This window comes from Charadrius vociferus, unplaced genomic scaffold (assembly GCF_000708025.1).
Source record: "Charadrius vociferus isolate BGI_N301 unplaced genomic scaffold, ASM70802v2 scaffold610, whole genome shotgun sequence".
NCBI lineage: Eukaryota > Metazoa > Chordata > Aves > Charadriiformes > Charadriidae > Charadrius > Charadrius vociferus.
The window spans coordinates 617,843-645,473 of record NW_009646437.1 but is presented as its reverse complement, the minus strand read 5'-3'; the positions used below and the strand labels follow the sequence as shown (position 1 = coordinate 645,473).

General features: G+C 44.8%; 1 protein-coding gene across 1 annotated transcript in view; it reads left to right on the top strand.

The window, feature by feature from the left end:
• The window catches only part of EHD3 (EH-domain containing 3), a 30,025-nt gene extending 5,778 nt beyond the window's left edge, over positions 1-24,247 (top strand). The window contains exons 2-6 of the mRNA XM_009881855.1: positions 1,441-1,617; positions 6,682-6,779; positions 18,973-19,385; positions 20,459-20,623; positions 22,194-24,247. Of these exons, the coding sequence (XP_009880157.1) occupies positions 1,441-1,617; positions 6,682-6,779; positions 18,973-19,385; positions 20,459-20,623; positions 22,194-22,721 (1,381 nt within the window). The 3' untranslated portion in view covers positions 22,722-24,247. The remainder of the gene's footprint in view (positions 1-1,440; positions 1,618-6,681; positions 6,780-18,972; positions 19,386-20,458; positions 20,624-22,193) is intronic.
• The last annotated feature ends 3,384 nt before the right edge of the window (positions 24,248-27,631 follow it).

Sequence of the window (27,631 nt, the reverse complement as noted above, 5' to 3'; positions counted from 1 at the left end):
GCACATTTTTTTTTTTTGTTCTTAAAACACTGGATGGTGATTACCTCTGTTAACTCTTTTTGGGTTTCACCATGACTTTATCACAAGCCTTCATGCCAGTGGTCCAGTAGTCCCTTATTTAGGAACTTACCCTCTCTGGTAAGACTCACCTGAGTGAACCAGTGCTGGTTGTTAAACACACTGGTCTGAATCATGAAAAAATCTTCATCCGTTCTCCCATTTTCTTTTTCCCCATCCCCTGAATCTACTTTTAACATCACAGCAATTATATATTTATCTTTCTACTTCTACTTTCTACCTACTGAAGATTAGGTCAAAGCAATGGAAGAGGAAGTGCCAGCTATCTTCTGGCAACAAGCAACACAGTATTGGACAAGCTTCTGTAACCCGGCAGTCATTACATTCCCCTGTGTAACAATCCAGAGCTTATCACCAGGTCGGGTGGTCTGACACCATCCCATACTGAGGGCTAGACCAGTTTTAGTGCCCATTTACAAGCCACATGGCTGTAACATAGTGGTCTTAGTTTTCAGCACAGATTTAGCAGGCAGGATGTTTTCTGCACCCATGCACACAAACACAGACCTGACCTTAGTGATGGTATTTGGCTCCTTCATGAGCCAAAGGGAACTATCCCATGCACACCATTGACCGACCCCGAATTTTGCAGGGTTAAGTCAGGATGTGCTGCCAAGGTCCTATTCAAAGGCCTACAGCCCCATGGGTGACTACCTTTCCCTGAAATTTGCCAAACTGTACCCTCAGAGAGGCTGCCAGAAGCTTAGGAAATAATAAAGGGTGCTGTGCTTACTGTGCTATTTAGCTTGATAACAAATACTGGGATATACTCTGCCACCCACATGCTTAAGGCTCAGTATGCTTGAGCAGTTTGTAATGCAGACCTGTAACTGCATTGCAGAAGCGTACGAGGAGGGAGACTTAAGACTTCAGCAGTCAAGTACAAGAGAAGTTGGCATTTGAGCAACTGATTTGGACTGGGGGCTAAGCACATTAGTTGGATGAGTCTGCTGAAATGAGCAGCAGTGAAGTAATTGATATTGGCACCAAAGGCCAGTAAGGTTTTGGGATTAACTCTGTAATTGCAGTGAACTGCTGCTTTTACTTTGCTATGCTCAGTCTTTTCCAAATGTCTTGAAGATTAAAATACACAAAATGATCAAACATGATGAGAATCTCTTCCCAGCAGCTATAATTTTCTAAAATTCTCAATTCACCTGGAGTAAGTAAGCTTTAAATGTGGAGATCCTGAGTAGAAAAGCTACCATGACATGCATCAAGTGATTCAGTGACAGTGCTCAAAATAGTCTCGGAAGGATCCATACTCTTGAGCTTCATAATTACATTGTAATCTTCTGTACAACTCATTTCAAACTTAGATGGCTCATGTCTCATGCCCACACCCTGTTTTTTTGCCTACAGGTACCTGCTGGAGCAGGATTTCCCAGGGATGAGGATTGGACCAGAGCCTACAACTGACTCTTTTATAGCAGTTATGCAAGGAGATGTGGAAGGAATCGTTCCTGGAAACGCATTGGTGGTGGATCCCAAAAAACCATTCAGGAAACTCAATGCCTTTGGCAATGCCTTTTTGAACAGGTCAGTACTCAAGAACTTAGTTGCTCTGGAGAATAAAGCTAGAACCTAATAAGCAGTATAGCTAGCAATTTAAAAGGATAAGGCATTACTCTATTCTTCCTTTTTTTTTTTTTTTTTTCTCCATCCACACGGCTAATACAAAGCCATTCCAGCCCTACTGGTTGTACACCAGTCACTCACTGAAGGGCAGATTAACAAATTTAGCTGGGACAAACCTTCATTTTACTTGAACAAACAAACCAAAAAACACAGCAGAGCCAGTCAAACTCATCCTGTAGGAGTCTAGAGGTATTACGTTTTGCTCTCCCTTGCTTTTATATCCCTAGCTTCTTCTGTTCTGCCATCAGTTCAGTTCACTGAAATGAAGTGGTCCAACCAGACACAGTCACTGAAGTCCGTAGAGAAGTAGAACTGGAACAATATGCACGTCTTTGCTTTCTTTTCATTTTTAAACATTGTTTGAATGTTCCTCTTGTAACAAAACCAGGCTTTCTCCTTTCTGGTGCCTTATACATATAACCTCAGGTGCAAACTGATGACAGTTCTAATGTCTTTCCTGTAAAAAAAACTGTAGCAGGGGGTTTGGACAGTGGCTCTGTGACATGAGGAATGTAACCTTTCCATCTCCTAGACCTAGCCCAACCATACTGAATTTTGGATCTTGGCCTTGCAGGAAGCCAGCAGCACACACCCATATCCTAGATGAGCACAAACTGTGCTACAGCAGGCAGATGGGAACAAACTGTCTGACTACACCCGTTATCGGCGCCTTCCCTGCTAACACAGTGTGGGAGACACTGCAAACATGGCAGCTGCTCAGCTAAACAACCAGGAAAGCTGGACTTTGGCTCCATCTTTAACTTCCAAGCTTAGAGTGTGTCTGTACAGAGAGCACAGCATCTCCTACCAGCACTGACCACAGGAGTCCTGGTGTAAGCTGCAGTGAGACAGGGAAGGGACCCACAGAGAAGCACGGGGAGAAGCTTGATGAGAGAAGAGGGACCTAGTTGGAGTTGCTACTGTGCAGTGAACCTCACAGTGCCTCAGGGTGACTCTGGAAGCAATATCTGATCACTACACAGGCTCATCCTTCAAATACATCAACATCGTCCTACACCAGAGAGACTTTGAGATGTTTTCAATATTTTATAGGGCCCAGAACACCTGCACCTGGCCAACAGTTAGGTCAGGTGACTGCCTGCTCCCTATACCAGAGGAGGAAGGTGGTTTAGCCCTAAGAAAATAACAGGCCTCCTGTCTGGAGTGCAGAGATAGTAGATGAAGAGAGCATCATTCAGAGCAGCTCTCCTGATAGCCAAGAACAGCCACAGCTAGGAGACAGTCCACTGCAGAGGAGAAGCAACATCAGGAATAAGGAAGCCAGGCACAGAGGGCAAAACAGCAAACACTCCTGAACTGGAGTGATTGACGTGTCCTGAATGCAGTTTGCTCCTAATACAGCAAGGGGTCTCTGCGTCCGTTAGCCTAGTTCACCGTGTCATGCTGTGTTCTTGTTACTCTCTTGCTACTCTTCCTTCTCCTGTGAGGACAGCAGGACAGAGGGGCACAGCAGTGATGCAGCAGCACAGCCCTATTAGCAGTGCAGGGAGTAGCCACAACAGCTAATTAACCCTTTTTCTGCTGACAGCCTAAAAAAAAAAAAAAAAAAAAAAAAAAAAAAAACCAAAAGAAACCCGAGGGGTAACAATTTCTAAGCTGGCAGAGGAAGACACGCTAAGGGGGACTAGCTCAGCAGTGCGAGCACCACAGTGCTGAAAATGCAGATGGTAATACCCAGCTAATTAGGAAATTAAGCACATGCAAGAATTGACTCAGAGGGACAGAAATACAGCAGATATAAGTCAGGGTGCACCCACTGGACTGGAACAAGCCACCCACGCTTACCCTTGTTGTGGGCCTGGCTTCTTGGCAAGTGACAATGCAGAACCGTCTCTGCCTTGCACATATCTTGGTGCTGTTATGTGTTTACTAAGGCACTAACCTCAGCTGTAAGCAGGAAATTTAAAGAAGGGAGGTAATCTCCAGGAGCAACCCCTCTAAGCTGAGATAAGAGAGTGGCCATGGGCAAGTCCACTTTACCCTTGGGTGGTTAAAGATAACAAACAACTGGCTGTGGGCACCAGTGGAAAGGAGCAGAGCAGCACAAGGCAGTAGCATTCGTGCAGTCCATTATAGTCTCAGCTGAGAGGTGGCAGCAGCCCACAGCACTGTGTCCTGTGGGGTGTAGAGCTTGCTGCTCCAGGGAAGCTAACTGGAGGAAGAGAAAGAGTGAGCATCCAGCTTCAGCTGGTACTCCCTTCCCAGCAGAGATTGGGATCTCCTGCCTTCCAGGAAGCAGGGGAAGAGTGGTACAGTCAGGATTTGGCTGGGAGACAGCAGCTAATTGTGCTGCTCAGAGCCTGTCTCCTCCTGCCCTTCATTCCCAGGAGATGGAGCGCCTGCCTATACCTTCCTGGCTAAGGGCAGAAATAGGGCTGACAAGCTGCCCAGGGCTGAAAGGATAGCAGCTCTGCAGTACCATGCTCTGACCCTGTCTCTTGTCCTCCTCTCCTTGCCACAGGTTGTTCTGAGAACCTGAGGGAAAGGCTTGTTTTCTTCACTCCAACTCTGCTGGCAGTACCCCAGCTCTGGAGGGAACCCAGCAGAGAGATTACAGGTTGCACCTCATTATCAGAAGGACTTGTTTGGCACCAAGGGCCTGGAGCAAAATCAGGAATCTCAGCCATTACTTTCATATCACATTGGCTTGGTTGCAAGATTCCTCCCACCCCCAGTATGTCTTGGGAAGCTAAGGTGGAGTCAGTCCCACTTTTGTGTTGTCAACAGCAGGAGACATCATGGATAACAGGTTCCTCTTTCCTCCCCATGCTCTGCCTGTAAAGGTAGTGAAAGTCTAGTCTGGCACCACACTCTTCACTTCATATGGCCCTGGACAGAATTAGGTCATGTTCCCTGAGGTCCTGCAGTTCTGCTGGGACGGCAGGAAGGCAGCAGCCTTAACAACCTTGCCAGCAGAGCCAGAATGCACTTACTCACGCTGGCCTCTGACCTTGTATCTGAAGTCTCCTGTGGAGTACTTTCCCTAGAGCAACTGGTGGAAAATCCCTTTGCCCGAGCCATTTAATATTAGACCACAAGGCATGCTTAGAGCTATAACAACAGAGAGCAAACCTGGGCTGGCAGGACAGGGGAATAACATGACCTCCTGTGCCTTTTGTTCTCCACTGCTGTGCCTGGCACCCAGCAGGAGAATCAAGCCAGTCCCCCTCTTCTACATGAGGTGCTGCACATTCAGGAGTGCTCCCCATTGCCACCTGCCAAGCTGTGGATGTGGGAGAGAGGCTGTAATATGCGGTCTGAAATAGCTGACAGCTTGGAAAAGAAAATGCTCATCTTAACCCATGAGTATTCACTCCTGTCAGAATCTTCTTGGAGTCATACAAGTAGAAAAATGAGGATGAGGTTGTAGCATGGCCTGGAGGAGTGCATAGCTGCAGGGACTTCAGCAGAACCAGCCTCTCGGAGCGCTGCAGGGCTCTGTCTGCCCTGATTGCATCAAGTGGCCTTTGCGCCAACCCCCATGCTTTATGTGGTTCTGCTTCCTCCCACCATAACATGATTTTTTATGCCTGGATGTCACACCACCCTATTAATAAGCATATGTATATATACACACACACATTTATAGCTGCCTGGAATGCCATCACAAAAAGGCTATCCGTGAAATGCTACCGGGAGCTATGTAAGTGGATAGGGGTTTACTGTCTTTTGCTGTTACCAGAAACTGAAATAAATGAGCTGCAACCCACTAAGAACAGGCACAAGTTACTCTTCTTAGGCAGTGATTTGCCTAGATACAAGATGGGGAACGACTAGCTAAAGAACAGTTACACAGAAACAGAGCTGCAGAGGGAGGAGGAGTGAATTACAAACTGAATGTAAGTCAACGGTGTCATACTGCTGTTAAAAAAGTAAACATCTTACTGAGATATGTAAACAGGACCTGTCATATGTAAGAGATAAGGAGCAATCCATCCACTTTGTTCACCACTAGCAAGGTCACAGCTGGAGTACTACGTCAGCTTGGGGCATCATTCCTGAAGAAATATGTGGAGCAGTTTGAGAGGAGCCAAAGGGAAGCTGTGAGGGTCTTCAGGGATTTAGAATTGAACTGCAAAGGCAGCTAGAGAGAACTGGAGGAGACTGGGGGGAGCGGGGGGGGCAGGCTGGGGGCAGGGAACCCAAACTGTTTTCTTTAGGGGAAAGACTGGGAGGAGACTGGATGACAACAGTATACATTGCGACAAAAAGGGAAAAAGAAATTGTTTTCCGTGTCTACTGTGTTTGAGACTGACAGGCATTGTAGCATGGGAGATTTGGATTACATTAAGAAAAAGAGGTTTTGCTGTAAGGATAATTAAGTGATGGAGTAGACTCCCAGCAAATGTTGGTGAGTCTGCATTGTTACAGATTTGAAGAACACTTTAGACAAACATCTGATCGATCCTGCTTTGAGGCAAGAGGATAGACTAAGCAACCTCTTGAGATCTCGTGCTGTCTATGGTGCAAGAATAGCACACTTTCTGTCTGTTTAAGACCAGATTTAAAAGAGAACAGAAATCCTACAGCATTGCTGATTTTTATGTTGTGGGTTTTTTTAAACAAGTTACTTCAGTTCACTTGAGTTCAGGACTCTGCAGGAGAATGCTTAAGAAAAACAAATACCGCTTCTTGCTAAAATCTAAACAGCAAAGGAAAACATTTCTATTTCCACATTTTCATTAACAATTCACAATTTGGGGGCCACATAAAAAAACCTGTCATAGGTCATGACCGAGACCCATGTTCCAGAAGCACCAAAACAATCAGAGAAAGAGCACAGTTCTGGTTTCTTTCTCATTTCTTTAAATCAGGAGTAGCTCCAAACGCCAACTGAAGACTTGTAAGGGAGATCACCGCCTGGCTTGTCCCTTACTGCCTGTGATGTTCAGCATATCATAAATACCTGTTGCTTTTATTTTAAACACATTTATTTTCACACAGGTTCGTTTGTGCCCAGCTACCTAATCCCGTGTTAGAGAGCATCAGTGTCATTGATACACCAGGCATCCTTTCTGGAGAAAAACAGAGAATTAGCAGAGGTAAGTCTTCCAAATGACAGCAGTGAAAACCAAAGGGCTTTCACCTCAAGCTGTACACAGAAATGCTAGTAGGAGCCTCTCAGAGATACAGCATGACTTTACCGGTGTCCCTTTGGACTTGATTTGCAATCTGCTATAGACAATTTAAATGCTTTCAGGGAAGGTTGCTGACAAAGTCAGCAGTACCTGTGTCACAGTCCAGTATTTCCCAGTGGAACAGACTTCCATCAGAAAGAGTCAATTAATACCTATCTGCTTTGCAGAAGCGCTTGCTTTCAGTGGCTTATTGATGAGCCATAGGCAAGGCTCCCATGGTAATCAACATGGTTTCTTTCCAGTTGACCTAGTAGGTTTCTTGCACTGTCCAAGCTTCCTAAATCTCGTGCAGGACTGGACTGGGCTTAAGAACCATGGGCACCCATGTTCCTCATTGCAATGGGGAATCTGGAAATCCTGGGGACACTAAATGGATCTGATGAATAGCACAAAGTCTCTTAGTGAACTTCTGAGTGTCTCGGGCTCACCCTCTGAAGTGGGCAACATCTTGATACTTTAAACTTAACATCTGTGCTGAGGCCTTCCCCATACTTTCGTGTTCTGTCCCATAAGATTCTTCATGACTTGTGCCTTTCCCACTTTTATAACAGGCCTTTGCATTGAAATTGTTCATGGAAACTTCATTTTCTCTTTTAATAGAGCAGCCACTTTGCACATAGCCAGATCTTGTTTGTTTTACTGGGATCTTCCACCACAGGGACATTAGCTAAATAAGTGTCGATAAAGCTAAAAAGGACAGCTAGAGTCAGTTGAAAACCCACATTAAGCTTTTCCAGCATGGGTCTCTGCACTGCTAGGAAATCATAAATTCCTTCCAGGCAGTCTACAAAAGGTAGCAAGATGTGGAAACCTTCATCAGAAAGTTGAAAAACATGCTGTGCAAGCGTTCCTTCCTTCAGCAGAAAGTGTTTAGAAGTGAAGATAAACAAAAATTTATATTACATGGTGTAAACATGTTTCAGTCAATGCCACTGAAAGCAACCAGTTCTCTTGTGGAACTATCACTGTGAAGAAAACTTGCTTAGGAGGAAACATATTTGTTCTTAAAGGAAAAAAAAAAAAAAAAAAAAAAAAAAAAGGACATTGTTTGTGAGTCAAAATGGACCCATTTCAAGTCCCCCAAAAAGTTTCCATAGCCCCTTTCTCAATCTTCTCACCAGTTCAAATCCTGACATATTGCAAGATTTTTCCTATTTTCCAGCTATTTCCAGTACTAAAAATACCCTCATGCAAAATGTACTGGCACTTCTTGCTCCTCCTTTTGCAAAATTTCTCTATCAGCCTCCCAGTGGGCCTTGGTGTCCCATTCCTGCAGCTACTCAAGTAAATGCCAGCAGTGCCAGAAAATGCTGATACACAGCTGTGCATTGTTAGCAAAGTCACTGGTGCACTTTGACCTGTGCCAGTAATGCCTCTGCAAACATCTGGGACCAGCTGGGGAAATGTTCCTCATAAGCAGAGAAGGCTAAAGGGGAGTCCCGATTCGTAAACTTTTGTATGCTGTACCTGTTGGTAGGACCGAAGGCCTGTCTCAGCATGCGAGGCCAGTTCTTTCTGGACAGCTTTTCAGCCCTTAGTGCAATTAAGTGCTTGTGCATTAGCCCTGTGACTACAGTGCGTGATTACTCTACCCTTTTGCTGGGAGATGAGAACTCTAGATGGAGCACAGTCATCTCCTGCTCATCCTACCATCCCAGGAATTTGCTCTGCTACACCTCCAACCATACAAGGGGGCTGTCACAACCTGGCTGTCGACTGACCTTATCACAACAGTGAAAAATATACAGGGTGGGTGGGATCTCAGTATGTCACTATTTATATCTAGGACAGCCTCAAACAGCTCACATGGGCCACATTGGATGGCCTTTCAATAGCTACAGGACAAGATCCTCATCTGGTTTAGGTCAACATAGCTTTGTCAAAGCTGGCAGAACTCCAGCAGTTTCTGTCTGCAGGGGATCCAGCCCAGGCAGCAAAGAGTCAAAAGAGTGCTGAGGTGCTTATGTTTAGGGAGGGCTGCTGCCAGGCATTGGCTTGAGTTTATCTCAAGGAAGCTGGTGTTTGAAAGGGAGTGCTCACCTCCTGGCTCCCATGGAAGAGGAATAGGAAAAAGTGGTGAGGCTGGTGCCTTTGCCACCAAGCTTACAAGCCAGCTGCCTTCATTAGCAAGTTGGTTTTGGAGGCAGGTAGAGCAATAATGTGGTTTCTAGGTAGAAAACAAGACAGCGCTAAAAATGCTGACACAACAAAATGTTCCTGCCCTTCTATAGCTTCCCAGCCTGCTCAGATTTCACTGGGAATGAAGCAAGACCCGAGAGAGTCTTACAGAGGTTTCCCAAGAGACACTGAAGTTTCTTCACTGCTGGGGAACAGAGGATCTCTTCCTACCCCCATTTGTTTGCTAGTAATAGAGTTTAAGACCCTCAGACTGGGGTACCTGTCGTGCAAGGTCAGGGAAGGGAGTGTATAGTAAAGCAGCTTTCTGTCATAAATTTGAGGGGAAAAGTAAAGATGCAAAAAATGTGGCAGGCTTTCCCAGCCTGCCCATCCCATGAGAACCAGCAGCATTTCTAAAAATAGAAAATTCCTCTCACTGGGAACATCACAAGTCTCTCTCCTTTCCCATTAGACGTCAAGAGCATTAGCTAATCTATACAGTGCCAGCTTAGCAGAATACCATGGTATCAAAGCTTAGCCATCCATCAGGGCTACCTTATACCCCTGAATTTTAAGGCAATAGCTCTTCCTGTTACTGCATCCATGTTTCAAGGACTAGGGGTGAGGAAACTGGGTTTAAAGGAATCATTCAGGGGCCAAGACCAGGTTCTGAAGCTTTTAATATGTCTGAACTCAACTCTGAATTAAATTCACCTCATTAAATGCCTCATTGCTGTTGGAAAGACTAACATGACAGATAACGCCATCCCTTCCCCAGCGGACAGACAGCATGCAGAATCGCCAGTGTTAGTGCTAGCAGCAGTCAGCTTTGTGTAGCCAGCAGCAGGGCTTTGGAAACGGGTTTCTAGGTTTTCTTTTTCAAGCTTTCCTCCAAGGAATGCTGTATAATTCTGAGAAAGAGCTCTGCGCTGGCATTCTTCCAGGACACCACTACATGATCATAAGAGCCACCTTCCCCCCACACAGCAGCCCATGAAGTTTCCCAGTCGCAGATCTGCAAGTTTAGGCCTGTCAAGCGGTTGAGGGTGATGCAATCTGTCGTAGCTGAAGTCCACATCCCCTCAGCATGCAATGAGATCACTATCACTGACACAGCTGCTGTTGCTCTCAGGCTCTGTTAAAAAGCATAGCCAAGGAGCTGCCTGCAGTGGTTTATGTCACTAAGCTCCTGTGACTTATGTGCTTCTTTGTGGTGGGCACCCATGGTGTCACAGGTGTGGTAGAGCCCCTAGGATATACAGGTTTCATTTACAGGCCTGGTGGGAAGTGTTCCCAGGATGTCACGATCCAAAGCATCCCACCCTTCACTGCTTCTGTATTATCCTTGCCTGGAGATCAACCATTTCTCTTCTGGTCTTTTTCACATACCGAGGCGTAGATCTATGTCCATATGTAAAGAACTAGTTATTGCACTGGCTTGTCCCTCACTCTGTATTCTTCTCCTTTCTTTTGTTGTTTCAAACAGAGCATGAGGCAACAGCAGGCTGCAGAGATGCCCGTAGGGGAGGTATTTGTACCAAAGCAGCACAGGTTTTGGCTGCTTTGACAATTTGATAATAATATGGATGCTATCCATTTGCAACACATTTGTCTGGTGTCACATAACAAGCTCAGGCCATCCTGCTGGGAGGGAAGATGAGAAAGGGATGACTGTATTGAAATAAATGAGGACAAAGGGGAGGACCACAGGTCAGGTCACACAGTACAGCAGAGCCAGGGCAGGAGTTAGGAATTCCTCGTAATTCCTCATCTTGAGCAGCCTGCCATGCTGATTAAGCCACCTGGTAACAGCAACTCATGCTCTTCACTAGCAGTGCTGTCCTTGGGGGGCTGAGCCTTACGTGCTCTGCTAACCATCAGTTTCGACCTGCACATGCCCTGAGCTAAGCAAATCCAAGTCTGCCAAGTTCAGTGATGCCCTAGCCAAGTTGTATTTGATCCCTGTTAGAGGATAGTGCTTCCTGAATATATCCTGAACACTTACTTCATCTTCACCCTGTATATGTCACCTTCTCCCTTTCTCGTGTTAGCGGTGAGCACAAGATCCTAGCCAGGAGGTAAGGACTGACAGCATCATTCCCCATCGACTTTCTTTCCAGTACGCACTATTCCAGCCTTTTTCCAGCCTTCCGCCCAGTTCCATTCTGCTGCAGTGCAGCCCAGGCTTCCCATAGCCAGGGTAACCACACACTAGCCTTCCTTTCTCTCCTGGGAAGGAAGGATTCCCAATGACCAGCACCATCAGCACCAGGGATATTTAGTCACTCACCAGCCTGACAGTGAGAAGAAAAATGCTAATGGACGACAGTCTTGGGCAGTGCAGAGCTCTGGGACTGACTGTGTCTCAAATAGCTGTGCTTGGAAGGGAAAGGCAGACACCAAGGGAATTGATGTTCTCCCACTTCATGCAATGTTGTTTAGGGTACAATGGCAACAAGAAAATATTTTTTCCAAGGAGTTGTCATGTGTACTAGCAACAGCATGATACACAACTGAAAGCATCCATCCTGAAAGCCTCTAAAAGGAAGGCATTTCAAATATTTGCTATAATACTCCCCACTGGTGATGTTTGCTTATATTTTGTATTTCACTCCTCTGGGAGGGTGAAAGTGCACTGGTTAGTTTTGACTTTCCAGTTCACCTCCATTACTGCAGTGCAGTAGCCGCTCTGCCAACTTGCCTGATTTTATCACAGTCTCACAGACACATACCGTTCCACTGAAAGGCTCAGTTCCTACAGTCACACAGTTCTGCACTTCCTCGAAGAGCAATGCCAAAATGACCATAAAATCTGCACAGTTCTGGCCTTTATTTATTCATAGAAATATGTGAAGCCTCAAGACTAACTTCTGACCTGAAAGCAGGGTGCAAACAAAATCTCAAGATTATATTTGGGTTTTGGGAAGACTAAACCATGATTTTGTTCAGGGTGAGGAGAGAAGGGGAGGAGGTGCTGTCTTCATGATTTGACTTGGAAATACTGCTATGTTTTGCATTTCTAGAACTGGAAGAGAAAAAACTAATCCAAAAGAACTAAAATTAAATAGTTGCATGGATAGAAAGGGCTGTGCTTTTTTTTTTTTCCCCAGTCCTGTTAACATATAGCAAGTACTTAAATTTTGTCTGATTTTGAACTGTTGATCTAACGAGTCTGATTCTTAGATCAGCTTTTCAATTTGTCAATTTTATTGTCGACCGTGCACTCTAGAAATGTCGTGTCTGTTTGATCAAGGGAAGATAGTCATGCCCATCAGTATCTGTTTGCATTATTTATGCCCATCATGTATTCTTTCAGCATCCTGAGTAACAATGGAGAAGGGCTGTGTTTCATGGTCACGGGTAGCAGCTATCAGTTACTGTTGGCCATTTCAGGCCACGTTTTCAAACATGATTTCTCCCCAGATTTAAACTATTTGTACTGGGAGAACCCAGTTTGTATTTGGACAATATAGAAAAAAAAAAAAAACTTCCTTGGAATTCAAGCTATGCGTCAGCACTGCTGTGCGCTGACCTCTCTGGAAAACTTGACCTATATTCAGATGCCTTCCAAGGTCTCAAAATCTGGCTAGGAACTGTTTTGAGGATTGGTCCAAGTACCAGGAAACACCCAGTCCATCTGTCACAAATGACAAAAGATATAAATAAAGGGTAGAGGGGAGAAGTTCTGCTGTGTGTATGTGGAAGCTAAACAGGCTGTCGTAAGGAAACTTTGCTCTGGACAATGCTTTCATCAGTTTTACTCTACCTGACTAGAAGGTGTCTAATGAGGTTTCACTCAGTTTCCACTGACATAAAACAAAAGCTCTGTCAGGCTCCAGGTCTCCTACCAACCCTCAAAGGCTTCTAATAAACAACATGAAAGCAAAAGGCCACAGTCTACCGCTCCAGGTACTGGTTAATGTCAGCATTAGAAATCTGACACCAGCCCATCTTTCCTAGCTGAGAACATAGGCAGATTTGCTGTGCTCTGAGTCCTTTTGTCTTTGCTTTGGAAACCTTTAAGTCTCCAAAACATGTGTAATGTTTCCATTTGTTCTATAGTACTGAAGGGGAAGAAATGCAGAGCACTGGCTGGAAGATGTAGCTCTTAGTGCTGTGAATCGCCAGCAGGTTATTTCTTTAAGTACAGGCAAAGGCAGAAGTGATTGGCAAGCTGAGACCTGCTCTAGAAATTGTGGCATGTAACATTCATGGAAATCTTTTCGTCCTGAAGGACTTACGTCTACTTCCCAATGCACCCACAGATGTACATTACAGGAGTGTCTTTATATCCTCTTGGAAGCCAGCAGCTTCCAGAGAGGACTATGTCAGCTTTTTACAAAGATGATTTAGGATGAGCTGCAGGGAGGTATATCCAGTACTCACCCCATACTTTTCATCTTCCCTTCTATCCTCTCCTTGCTGGCACCACCAGCTCCTAACCTTGAGAGAAACTTGCCTAAATCACTGTTCTTCCACCCTGTTCCAGCTGTTTCGTCTCTCATAGTCTTCCCTAGCACTCTGTTCTCTCCACTGCACCATCCCTCCCTGGGTCTCACAACAGCCACCCACCCTGCTTCCCATTTGTTTTGTGTGTCCTCAAAGTGATGTGTCACTTCGCCTTACTTCCTGTCCTCATTTTCTTCCCCTGACCATCATGTCACCTTCCTTCTCCTTTGCTTACAGCCATCTGTCACACTCGGGTAACACCTGCCCCTGCTGGCATGTTCTCCCCCTCCAGTGTGGGCTGACTGCTTGTTTTGCGATAGCAAGTCTTCTTCCCTGGACTTTGAAGGATTTTCAGGCAGGACATCACTGTGACTAAGCCTCCAAACTCTCTTATTCAATTTAAAAATTCAGATCAAGTCATTAACTACCTGGAATAGTCTCCAAGAATTTCATCTCCAAGAGCTGCTCCCTCTCTAGGTAGTCAGTGTTCATTATGCCAATTATACCATATTCTTCTGATGCTGTTTGCAGACACACAGAGCCAATCTACCAATTAACAAAGAGGTACACAGCCATAAAACTCCACCCTATAGAGGGCCACGATCTAGTGAATTTTCTCTCTCTGGATAATACCGGCTTTAAAAGGATGAGAAGGGAGCTCCTAGTGACTAAAATTCAGCAAGAAAGACATAAATTCCTAAGGGCGGCAGCACAGTACTGACAGCAAGCTGTGAGATACCTGGTGCGAAACAGTGGCTTGGGTTTTTTTAAGCATTTCTTGATCTTACTGTGTCCTTTCCATCCTACCTGAACTTCACCGCTACAGGGGCCAGAACAGCCACAGTTCTACAAGACAAGAAACCCAGTAGTGGGACAATATAGAAACAAAAAAAAAAAAACAACCAAACAAAAAACAACAACCAGTGTGGCTACATGGTGAGAAATGCTGAATCAATACGTGCAGACTCATTGCTGGTTTAAGTGGCTTAAAAATGTTACAGCCAGGCAGATTTTATGCTGGGTCAGGTATCATCTGTCTTCCCACAGTCGGCATAAAGACAGTATCGTGCCTGGTCTGACTTGACAGAAATGTAATTGCATAATCCTGCCAGATCTTAGTGAAATGCATGCTGCCAGGTATTCCAATAGTGCACAGGCAAGTATTCATTAAGCCAGTCTGCCTCATGGAGGCAGGGTGTCTGCAAGAAGATCATTTTTTTCTCTGTAGCCTGAATCCACTGACAGTGCTGCTGACTTGTCAGCTTTGTATTAAATCTGTTGAGTCCTTTTCATGGTGTCAGAAGGAAATCTGTCCCATGAAAACACATCTGATAAAAGAAAATTATTACTGTGTTCATCTTCTCCTCCTAGTACTGTGTGGTTCATTTCCTATTCACGTTCACCTTACCTGGAGGTTGTGAAAGAAGCTGCATCGGTGATATTAGAGAATGTTTAAGTACACATCATATTTTTCAACAGAAATGCAAGTACAACCACAAACAGCCAGGAATTACTGAACAGAAAATTCTCCCCTTTACATTTCTGTCTGAACATCCCTGTAATACTGGTTTTGCATTTCTGCAGCTTTGGCAAGCAGATGGCTTCCCAAATGCCCTGAAACTTCACAATAAAACTGTGCTTTATGTGGATAGCTTTGCCCATCACTGAAACACTGCCAAATCAGAGATAGTAAACTGGTTGCTTTTGAGAGAGGCCTTAGCAACACTCTAGAACACTACGAGAGGGTGCAAAGAGGCATAATGCATTGCAAGTGGACACTTTGAAAACTCCTAATTTGACTGTAGATCAAGATCAGTTCTTGGTCTAATTTCACACTGTAATAAACTGCCAGAAGAAAGTTGAGACAGGCCTTAGGTATCTGTGAAATAAAAGAAGAGACAGGAGGAGAATTGAAGAGAGGCTATAATGCTTAGATTTAGTTACAGAATGAGTTTTATGTGTTTTCAGGTGTTGAGCACCTCCAGCTCTGGCTGGAATCAGGAAGAACGTTTCAAGTTCTCTATGCTGTTGGAACGTCTTCTGAAAATGGAAGCTCTGAACTATATATTAATATACAAATTTAAGACCTTATTTTTAAACCTCTTCATTAATATCTTGTCCTTAGAGTTTTACACTGTCACCCTGCTATCCAAATGCTTTAGTAGCTATCTACTCTTTTATATGCTAAAAGTAAAACTAAAAAGTCAACCCTATGAATCACCCATGTGGCAATTCTCTAGGCACCTATCTGTGTGTGAAAACACCATCGCAGTCAGTGACTCTGAGTAGATAACTGTAAACAGAGGTCTGTCCCGCCTGCCCTTTCCACGTGTCATGCTATATGTTAAGCAACAATACAACACTCAATAATTTTCCAGTCTTTCCTCCTCTAAGGTATTCTGTCACTTAAAAGCAAAATACATACACCTTGGGTTTCCTGCCAACTACCTCCATCCAGGAGGATGCACACGTGATCAGCACTTGTTAAGAGCTGCGCACACAAAGAGAGGTGTTTCTTGCTTCGCAGGGCACCAACAAGGGAGGTCTCATACGTTCCCTTAAGCGCCAAAGCAAGCAGGACATGCAAGAGGAACACGTGGGTTGGGCTTTTGTCCCAGCATGGCATGCACATGAATCCATGCTGTTGTGACTGCTCTGAAACATCATTAAGTGTTAATCCCCAGGGCTTTGTTTTTTCTTTAACGGAGATATGCAGGGCAGCTGTCAGGAGAGTATCTCAGAACAAGCAAAGAAGCTGGGAAAGAAAGTCTGCTAATCAGTCTAGACATTTAATGAAGTCCATGGGGACATTCAAGACTCACTGTGTGTTACCGTAGCAGCTGGGAACATACAAAAGGTCTGTGCAGATATTGATTCCCTTTTCTTATTGGGTAGAGAAACATTTTTGTTCATGAATAGGAAAGAGAGGCTCACAGAGCAGATACCCTCTAAGTGCTGCTGTGGATCCAGGCTTGACACATGATAAAATCAACAGATTTGAGCAACTGAAGATACTTTTGGACAAACCCAGAGACCCAGGCAGATCAAAGGGCTAAGGTCAGTCTCCCAAGTCCTCAGCTAATACGATAACTACAATGCCACTTTTGTTTGTTTTTTAGAGAATCAGTCCCCACTTTTACTGAATCACTAAAAGATGGGGTGAGTGTCAGGTGCAGACACTTTCCCCACCTCACCCCAGCCTCTATTAGTTACCGCAGAGCACCTAACAGTGGCTGTTGCTCTGCTACCAGAGGGAGACCATCCACACACTCTGTGACAGGACATCACTGTAGCACTACATGGTGCAATTCAAACACGTGCCAGCTTGACAAGAAAGCAGCCCAGTCAATGAGATTGGACGAGATTATATGCACAAACATCTACAAACAGAGTCACCCTGACTCATTGCTTCCATGGTGAAACAGCAAGCTGTGTGACTCTGCGTATGAAGAGTAAACTATCCTGCCATGCTAGACAGCTTCCAGTACAGCCCAGCCAGAACCGAATATTAGGTTCAGGTGTGCAGGTTCCATGTTTAGCAAAATTTATGGGGGCAGGGGGGTGTCTCCATTTGCAAATTTATTGATCTGCTTGCAGAGGCACAGCTTACAGCCTGAACCCAGTCCAAGTGAAATGAGGTATCGGTATTGATTCTGTCCCACTGCCAGTGCCTCCTAGTGCAATTTGGGAAGGAGTCAGCATACATAGCTCTACAGCAGATATGCAATTAGACCTGTGGAGGTTCATATCTGAAACTAAACAGGACCAAGTTTATTTCAATTGTAAGAGGGTCTGACTCAGGATTGTTACTGAGGCCAGACACACGGACTGGGCAAGATACACATGTATCAATATCATATATTGAATGCTCAGCAGGTCTGTGTCAAAGGTTATACCAAGTCTGAATTCTCTGAGGTTCTCAGCATAAACATAGCTGAGCAAAGAGCCAGGTCCCAGCATCACTTCCTGCTGCCAGAGGCAGCACACCGGTGTCCCAAGTGAGCAGAAAGCCACTGGTGAGACAAACATCTATCTTCTCCATCTATGATTTCTGTAGATACCATGGAAGAGAGCAGGGCAAGCCATCCACATCCAAGACCACTTGCTCCCCACCTTTTCTTGAAAGGAGCAAGCTACAATTGACAAAAGCAAAACACTTCCCAGTAAATAATACTTTGCAGATGTATAAAAGTTCTCAGTGGCAAACAGTTAATACCACTTTGTCCAGATGAAGAGAAAATTCACACAGGCTTTACTCCTGACTTGAGAGCCAGGAAGGATTTCACCCCACTTTGCTTAGTCACAAGGGAGAAAAGGCCAGTGGCAAAAATCAAGATCAGAGCTCAGCAGTCCTCCCTTCTGTAGTTCTGATCTAAAAACTAGGATGCGCTGGTTGCCCTCTAGGTTTTAGAAAGGACAGAAAGAAGAAAGAAAAAAGCATGGGGGAGGAAAAAAAAAATCACTGGACTAATTATCATATATTTATTCATGAAAGCCAAGATTAAAATAGTATGTTAAAGGATTTGAATGCAAATAGCATACGTTTTGTCCGGATCCCTCCTAACAGAGTGCAGCACTCTGGCAACACAGATAACCCCAAATGTTGCACAGCATAGGAGAGCCTGACAGAGCAGAGGAAGAGCACCAGTCTCTCAATGAGGCTTTAAAGAAGGTGAAAAAACACTATGGAGCTAGGAAAGAAGGTCATTTTGTTGTTGTCATTGCTGCTGTTTTAAAAACATCTCCACACACACTATTTGTCATGCCCTGTATTGCCTAGAGATGGACCCAAGTCTAACACTGTGCTTCCATTATCCTTAGTTCTGAGGCGTGTGAAATTTGAACCCACTGTTTGTAGCTTATTTCACCTCTGGTGTCCACAGCAACGCTGTCTTCTAAGCATCAAGTTTTTAGCAAAGTAAACAAATCATTTTCCTTTGTGCACATGCAGCAGGTATGACAGGATGATTACTCAGGTAAGGCAGGTTATTTGCACATTAGATTTTGAATTGGATGGGACAAAGTTAGTCTCACACAACTAGACAAGACCTGAGAGTTATTAAGCAGTAGAGAGATACACATCTCAAACCAGTCTAGGTGCAAGTACTGCAATTATGCAGCTTTCTACAGCCTTTGTAGACTACGCTGATGGCTAGTAATTCAGAAACTAGACCTCTTTTTGCCACATGCAAGACTTCTACAGTAGATGTTCAAATATAGCTGTTTCCCCATGATATGTATTTGAATGAAGCATTGTAGCACAAATTCAGTACTTCTTTGGGTGCTCTCTTAATGTGGAGAAGATGAGAGCTATCTTTAACTGTGCACATCTTGGGTGTTTGAGTGCAAAGGACAGTGCTTCATCTCCACCTCTGGGACAAGGAATGATGTTTCATTTTTCCTTCATCAAGCTATCTGATCTTTGCTTCCTCTTTGCAAGCTTACCCTCGTATGGCATAGTTCAGGTACAGCAAGTAGGTTTCTCTACTCCCAAGCATGTGCATCTCTACTTTTCCTCCACCCCTTACAGGTTATGACTTCGCCGCTGTACTGGAGTGGTTTGCAGAAAGGGTTGACCGCATCATTCTCCTTTTTGATGCACACAAGCTGGACATCTCTGATGAATTCTCTGAGGTCATCAAGGCCCTGAAGAACCACGAGGACAAGATGAGAGTTGTTCTGAACAAGGCTGATCAGATAGAGACTCAACAGCTGATGCGGGTGTACGGTGCCCTCATGTGGTCCCTGGGAAAGATTGTCAACACTCCTGAGGTCATCAGGGTCTACATTGGCTCCTTCTGGTCCCATCCTTTGCTCATCCCCGACAATCGCAAGTTGTTTGAGGCAGAGGAGCAGGACCTGTTCAGGGATATCCAGAGCCTGCCCCGCAATGCAGCCCTGAGGAAGCTGAATGATCTCATCAAACGAGCACGGCTAGCCAAGGTGGGTGTTGGCATAGAAGAACCCAAACATTCAGTTTGGAGTGTCTGCAGCATACAGGCTATGGGGAAGTGGGTTTGGCCAGTTCAGCTTGCAGAGCTGGTAGATACTACTCTTTTTCCTTCCCATTTCACTCAGGCCCAGTATGTTAGTCCTATGCACTTCACCAAGCACGTTTGCTTCGTGCATCAGTCACAACAGGCCAGAGTGAGGAAGATAGCCACAGATCAAAGCAGGTAGCACTTGAAGGGATCTGGAAAGCAGTTGCTCTGCGGTAGCAACTTGAGAATTAGGACCAATTCAGTATGTCAGAATCACACCAAGGGAATTGGTAAGCTCTAGGTCTTTTGCCTTAAACTTTCTTAGCCAAGAGAGATACCTGGCTTAGGTGGATGCGGAGGAGGTGGATATTCACAAGAATGGCAAATAATCCTGCTGTATCTCTGAATATTTGAAATGAGCTGAATGAAGCCCCTCAGAAAACAGGGAAGAACCCCATATCAATTGGGAAAAGAGATCAGAAGATCCCCAAAAAGCTTTCTGCAAAAGGGTCTTTATTTCTAAGAAAAAAAACTTGGTCCACCATTCAAAAGAAAAAAAAAAAAAAGCCAGAACATCACATAAGTTAAGGACTGGTATTCATACTAAAGCATTAAACAAAGTCTAGAGTGCTCCAAAACTTGTATGTTTGGACTGTTCCCTGGAAGGCCACTCCCAGTGGAAGAAAAAAAACAACAAACAAACAAAACCAAGAAAAAAAAACCACCATAAAAAAAACCAACCACATCACTCCCTCCAGGAAGCGCATATAAATGTTACTGTCTGTATGCCCAGGATTCATACATGCCCAGAACTCTTCACCTTGTCTCAGCACAGCCAGAGCAGACAGCTGAGCAGCACTTAGCGGTGGGGCAATAACCAGTAGGTACAGGCAAGCTGAGAATCTGAGCTTGTTCTTCAGGGTGGGACGAGATGGGCTTGAGCCCTAGGCACAGATACTTTCCGCAGGGAAGAATTTTCTGATGTGCTCTTTAACCCTTGTCTTCTTCATTTCTTCTTCATTTAATGCCGTTCAGGTCCATGCCTACATCATCAGTTCCCTAAAGAAGGAAATGCCCTCGATGTTTGGGAAAGACAATAAAAAGAAAGAGCTTGTTAACAACTTGGGAGAAATTTATGCCCGGATTGAACGGGAGCATCAGATTTCACCAGGAGACTTCCCTAATCTGAGAAAGATGCAGGTAAGCAGTGGCATCTTGGCCGGAGCACCAAACATCCAAGGAAAGACCACCAAAATTAGAGCATCCTCAAGGAATAGGACAGAAGCCATGCAGACATCGGTTCTTGTTGCTTGGTGGGAAAGGCCTGTTGTAATTTCAAGGCACATTTCGACATATGTGCAGGCTATATTTGGGCATGAACACTTTTTTCACATAGAGCTCACGTGAAGCTACAGCTGCCTTTATTTCTCAAGTCTTTGCCTGAGTAGCATTTACAGCAAAGTATTTCTTCTGTTTTTCTTTATTTTTAATTTTAGGTTCCATCTGCAGACTTTTCAGGCCTAAGAATATTGCTAATTTATATTAAAAGGAAAGCTATGTCCTGAAAAGGCCACATATGCCCCTCTCCTCAAGAGCTGGGTGTTCTGGGTTTTTTTGTCTTCTACTTCGTTCTGTTTCTAGAAAGAGAGAAAGGAGGCTGTGAAAGCTTAAAGCCCCGTTTCTATTTTAAGCAGAGAAACAGGTTTTCTGTTCTGCAGAGCTGAGACCTGACCCAGTGTTCATGTAAGTCAAAAACTTCAAAGGGGCTTGGATCAGAGCCTTGTATTGTATATTCAAACAATGCTGGACACTGCTACATTGCTGCGTGGCTTCAGTCCAAGCAGAAACCTGTTCTGAGTTGCTAGCTGTTGAAGTCATTACTAGCTCCCCATGGAAAACACAGCATCTGCTCTTTTTTTTTTTAAAGTATATTTTCCATAAGTTCTTGGGAATGAGATCTATGGAGCGTATCCAATAGAAAAATCACATTCACTGCTTATTAAAAATCTGTGTTTAAGCTTTTAACAATAACTATACCAATCCAGTAGAATTGAATAGTGTGGATTTAACGAATAGAGGGTGAAGGGTAAAGGTGTAGGTCATTTTGCAGTTTTTAGAAGAGAGTTTTGCAGTTTTTAGAAGAGAGTTATCTGCAGGCCCAGCTCAAAGCACTTTTGCTTAGCTATGAAAATTACTGAAACTGAGCCATGCTGTAAAGACATGTCACCTCTTTACAGACACGCTACTGTCTTTATGGCATCTGAAAGATGCACTGCATGATGATGAGTAAAATAGTCTTTTGCCAGAGTGGCATCTCCTTCCCAGAGTGCAGAGGGGGAGGGAATGCAGAGCAGTGGCTGGGGGATGTAGCAAGAGCTGCACAACCAGTTTGCCTTGAACAATTTGGTCTTCAAGGAGCTTGCTTCTATGTGGCTTGGAAAGGAGGAACCTTATTTGCACATGGCCATCATCTGGGCCTTTAAGTAAACCACTTCCCCTCTCTGTACTATGCCAGGCCCCATTTGGAAGCTGAGAAGGTCGTTTTCTGCGGGGCTTAAAGAAGATTTAAGTAAGAGCAAGGCCAGCCAGGTAGACCCCATCACGTGCTGAGAGCAGGGCTATCAGAAGAGGGAATGCTGAGTTCCCCACTCCTCTCTCTGCCATAGCAGGTTTTTTTGAACCAAGCAGCAGATAGGCATCCCACTTTACACTCTTACTGCACTGTGCATGGCCGTGTCGCTCACCTCTTGCTATGTTGTCCCACTTTAAGGATCAGTTGCAAGCCCAGGATTTTAGCAAGTTCCAGCCTCTGAAGAGCAAGCTGCTGGAGACTGTGGAAGACATGTTGGCCAATGACATCGCTCAGCTCATGGTGCTCGTACGCCAGGAAGAGTCGCAGCGGCCAACCCAGATGGTGAAGGGAGGAGCCTTCGAGGGCACCTTGCACGGTCCGTTTGGCCACGGCTACGGCGAAGGCGCCGGTGAAGGGATCGATGATGCCGAGTGGGTGGTGGCCAGGGACAAGCCCATGTACGATGAGATCTTCTACACACTGTCGCCTGTCGATGGTAAAATAACTGGTGCCAATGCAAAGAAGGAGATGGTAAGGTCTAAGCTGCCCAACACCGTGCTGGGCAAGATATGGAAACTGGCTGACATTGACAAAGATGGCATGCTGGATGATGAGGAGTTTGCCTTGGCGAATCATCTCATTAAAGTCAAGTTGGAGGGTCATGAGCTGCCAAATGAGCTCCCTTCCCATCTCCTCCCTCCATCCAAAAGGAAAATAACAGAGTGAAAGGAAGGTTACAGGGGAGAGGGAAAGGGAAGGGGGAAAAAAGATCTAGAAAAACATGTTTACTTAAGTTATACCTTTAGATGTGAGATCACCTTTGGATTTATACCTATTTTGCTGTATGAAGAAAAAAAAAACCTAAAGCAGAACAAAAAAAGTCCAATCCTTCTTCACAATAACATGCAATTAACTCTTCCAGTGTAATGTCCCTGCTTTCTAATGTGTAGTCTGTAAATATGAAGGTAAAGAAAGGATGTCAAGACTAGGAGAATCCAGTAAGTGGGAGTAGAAGAAAAACTGAAGTGGGCTGCATTTTTTGAGAATGGAATAGGCACTAATAGAAACCTGCTAACTGCCAGCATCACTCCTGAGCTTTGGCTGCACCTTCTGCTGTTTAATGGGTCTCGTAAACTTCAGGAGGCTGAGGTCTTGATAGCAAAGGGGAACCAAAAGGTCTCCAAGCTACTGGCCAAACTAAAGAGCACTTCCTAATTAACATAAGCCCACACTAAACTACTAGATACTAAACCCCAAAGTTAAGAATTTTAGGAACCTTGATTCACTGTTAGATGCAAGTTTTACAAGCATTTCCCTGTCCTTAAAGAAAAAAAATATAAATAAAATCTGAAACAGCTCTGAACTGGGCAGCTGGAGTTCCTCATTGTTCACTGCGGGACAGGCACTAAGAATTCCTAATCACCTCTACCTCCCATTCAGTCCCCAGGGGAGATTTGTTCTGCAGGCATGGCCAAGAGAACCACCCCGATGAGGGAAACAGAAGGAGGGGGCACTAGAGGCAGACATCAAGGTGGGTTGGGAGGGAGGAACACCACTCCCAGGCTCACTGAACATTTCACAACCAGTGGATAGTGTTTTCTCTTTGAACAATGGTGGTGTTTATCATTCCTGTAAAGTGATACACGTTTACTCTCATCATGCACAGTGAAAGCTGCATTCTTACTGTAAAGATAAGAACCCCGCACTGTCAGGTAGATGGTCGGTCCATCATAAGAGCAGAGAACATGGTGGGGCAGCGGGCAGAGCTTGCTCTGCTGCCGGTGCCCCCACAAATACAACCAAGATGTTGACAGCCTTCACCCACCCTCCTTCTCACCACACAGTAACACTTGATCCTCTCCAGAACCTCTACCCTGAGCCAAGATACCATCCACCCCTCTTCCATGCTCTATGAAAATTTTGTTTTCAAGACCTGATTTTGGCAGAAATCCCTCTACTTCCTATTTTGTTTCCTAAACACACACACACGCGCTTCTGGGTTTTGTTGTTGCTTTGGAGCAGTGTGTTGTTCCAATTCCTGTTGTCACTTTATATAAGCTGAGCTCCTACTGTGATGAAAAACCAAGACAAGTATAACTTATTTTATATCTCTGTGTTCATATTATATAGAGAAATATATTCTGTGTATGTAGGATGTGCTTATTGCAGTACATTTATCACTTGTCTTAAAAATTAATGCATTAACCTTTTTTGTACCCTGGTCCTAAAACATTATTAAAAAAGAAAGGCCAGATCTGTCTATTTCTTTACACATCAAGACGAAATGCAGCTGAGAAGAAAAAAACCCTTATTTCTACGTGCAACAGAATGAGGAAATTATCCTTAGCACATTCCCAGACTTGCACGTACAGATCAGCCCTGCTGGACCCTGGTGTGCACTGCTGAGTGACTGAGCACATTCCCAGACTTGCACGTACAGACTTGCACACACACACCTGCTGGACCCAGGTGTGCACTGCTGAGTGACTCCTTAACATCTACATCTCCTTTCTCTTCTGGCAGTCTAATGACAGCCTCAAGACTTGCTGAAGGAAGTAAAATTGTATCCATGATTCACCTTGTTCAACATAGGGAAGAGGTAACAACCAAATACATACTTCATTCGGAAAAAAGAATATATTGAAAGAGTTTCCTCCTGCCGGTCACAGATGAGAATGCTACAGATTTATCAAGATCTGGAAAGAACACAAAACACCTTAGTCTTAAATCTTGCTGGCTCTAATTTTCCTTCTGTTTTCATTGCACTTTCTTTACACGTTCGTCACAGTGATTGTTACCCCCAGAACGGGACAGTGAGATGCAGGGAGTAAGAGAGTGAGAGCCGTCAGGATAGTGCTGGGGAAGCACTTGGAAAGAGGGTGTGAGCAGCAATGGTTGGCGGAGTTTCCATTTAGCATTTGTACAGGATGAGAGAGAGGGGAGAGGAAATCAGAGGGTGGAGAGCAAGGAGCGATAAATGCAAACTTAGAGAGCAGTCAGCAGACTGTATGTCACTCCAGTTCAACTACCCAGTAACCCCCAGTTTAACTGCCGTTACAGCATGCACGTAATGCAATGTGCTTGTGCCATTTGTGTCATGCTGAAATTTAACACTTTCTTAAAAAGCAGATTGCTGTATCTCTCAAAGGTGTTGGGAGAAGGTGAGGCCTATTAGTCTTGTTCCAGTATACACCAGCAAGGTGCTCGGGTAGGCCAAAAATTCATTGTAATAGGTAACAAATGGCTTTCAGGGCACAAAACTTTCTGTGCTTCATTTATTCGCCATACAAGTTCACAAACCAAAGCACTAGCCTGTTAAAACACATACTGTAGCTTAATTTTCATTGCATTGGCTGCGGTTGTGCTTTAGCCATCTCAAAAAAAAAAAGTTTGCTGTTAAACAGGAAACTGCAAGAGATTTTCTGTGTCACTGGTGGCAGCAGTCACACACACACCCCCACACCCCCCCAGCTGGGGCACACCACCGCTGCAGCACATGCCTCTGCTCCGTGCATCGTGCAGAGCCTCCTGCTCTTTGCGTCCCTGTGCCATCCTCCCGGGGATGTTTCGGCAGGATTCACTCAGAAAGGACAGTGGGACAAAGAGCTCTGCCAGCACAGGTCAGGGGCACCAAACAGCGCTGCAGCGTTGGGGTTTTCTTTCAACACTGGCTCAGAAGCCACTTGCGCTGTCAGAGTGCAACTTCCCCGGCCACGTTGGAGGGGAAAAACCCGACATAAAGCGTTGTAGTGAGAAACATGCAGTTACTTAATATGATGGCACTGTTTTTTCAGCAGCAAGGCAGGAGACTAGGCAACCCTGCTACAGAGGGGGAACAGGACAGCAATTTGAGGGGCTGCGTTCCCAGAGAGTCCTCCGTGTTGTGGTAAGTTTATCCAGCACGTTTCACTCTTGCTAAACTCTTCAGGAAATTTCACATTAAAAAAAAATAATAGAAACACATACACCACACCAAGAAAAACCACACCAAACCTCAAGCACCCTGAGGTTCTCTATCCAAATATACACACAATCCTGTCTCTCCGGTGTGGCCGTGAAAAGATGCATATATTTCTCCATCCCCTTCCCACAGACAGCAGCTGCGCACACACACCTTCCCTCCCCTCCCCCCCTTCAGAGTTACGACTATTTGGGCAATCCCAGGCCACATCTGTGGCAAGGATGTGATTTCCCAAGGCCACCAGGAGCCCAGGCTGTGCACGCAGCCCTCTGGCCTGTGCCAGTTCACAGAGCCTCACTCCCAAAGGTGATTATCTGCGTCCAACAGTGCTTCCTTTTTCCACGAGCAGTTCTCAATTAGCGAACAAGGTTTCCCCAGGAAGTTACACAGAGGAACCTATTCATTTACTCACGTCTGTGGGTGGGGGGGTTACATCACATGAACATACCAGTATCACTCACTTCTCTGATCCTCTCATGACCTTCTCTACCCATCCTCAGACAGAAGGGCTTCCACGAGGTCAGAAGAACAAAAAGGTCCTTTCTCAGGGTAGGAACTGCTTTTGGTCCTTTCTCTTTTTGTTCCTTTCTGGGAAGGATTTAGAGAAGAGAAATCTGTACCTACATGCTGTATGGGCTAATATATGGGCTTCTTGAAAATTAAGTTCTGTCTACTGTGGAACATGACAGGCAGATTGGATCAACAGCACTATATAACCATTTATTTGAAGGGAAGGACAGTAATTACACTAAGAATGAAATTTCACGAGGTGTGTAGTTTAGCAAAAGGCAATTACTTCTGGGAGCTGGAATTTATCCAGCATGCTGGAGTTCAGAGGGATTTTTAATTCACCATAAAAGGTTAGAATCAGTTTTTCCATCATCTTAAGTTCCAACATAAACTTCACATAACAAGGAAATTCAGATTTAGGTCTGGAAACTGTTCTTTTAACTTGCTCTCCTTATTATGGCTTAATGCTTTGTCCGTATGACAGCAGCCTTTGGTTGGGGAACACAGAGTTATGAGCAATTTGACCTTACATCAAGTGACAGTGTTCCTACAAGCCCAGCAGGAACCAGGGACAAGCTTCTCCAGAATTCACCTCAGAACATGCTACACCTCTTGCATCATTGATAGCTTCCTCCTCTGCTATTGTTTATTTCAATGTTTCTCTTATTATAGGGACACACTGTGGGAAAAGGAATTAGGTGACTCCATGTTCAGGCTTTGGCAAATCAAGGCACACGATAGGTTGTTTAACCCCTTCCTGGGCTCAGAAGTCCTTGAGTCCTTCAAAGACTGAGGGATGGGTGTTTGGAAACACTCGTGGAGAACAGCATTGAGCTATTCCAGAGGAGCAGCTTGACTATAACATCCAAGTTATATATTTTGTGGAGTTTTCACAGTACAGCATCTATTATTTTCTGGTCTTTCCTTTCCTCCCTTGTGCTTATGAGCCTTCCCCTCCTCTTCCCAGTCTGTGCAAGGGTGGGGGAAAACAAGGCTTAGTTTGGAAACTTGACATGTTAAGAAGTTCAAGGCTACTGCAGGCAAGTCAATCACCGTGTAGCTTTCCAGCTCCTTCAGGCAGTGCAGACAGAGCGACAAAGCCAGTATTCAAAGCGGGATGAACGCACTTTGAAACTGTTCCTCTCTGCCCGAAGGGAGAGAAATC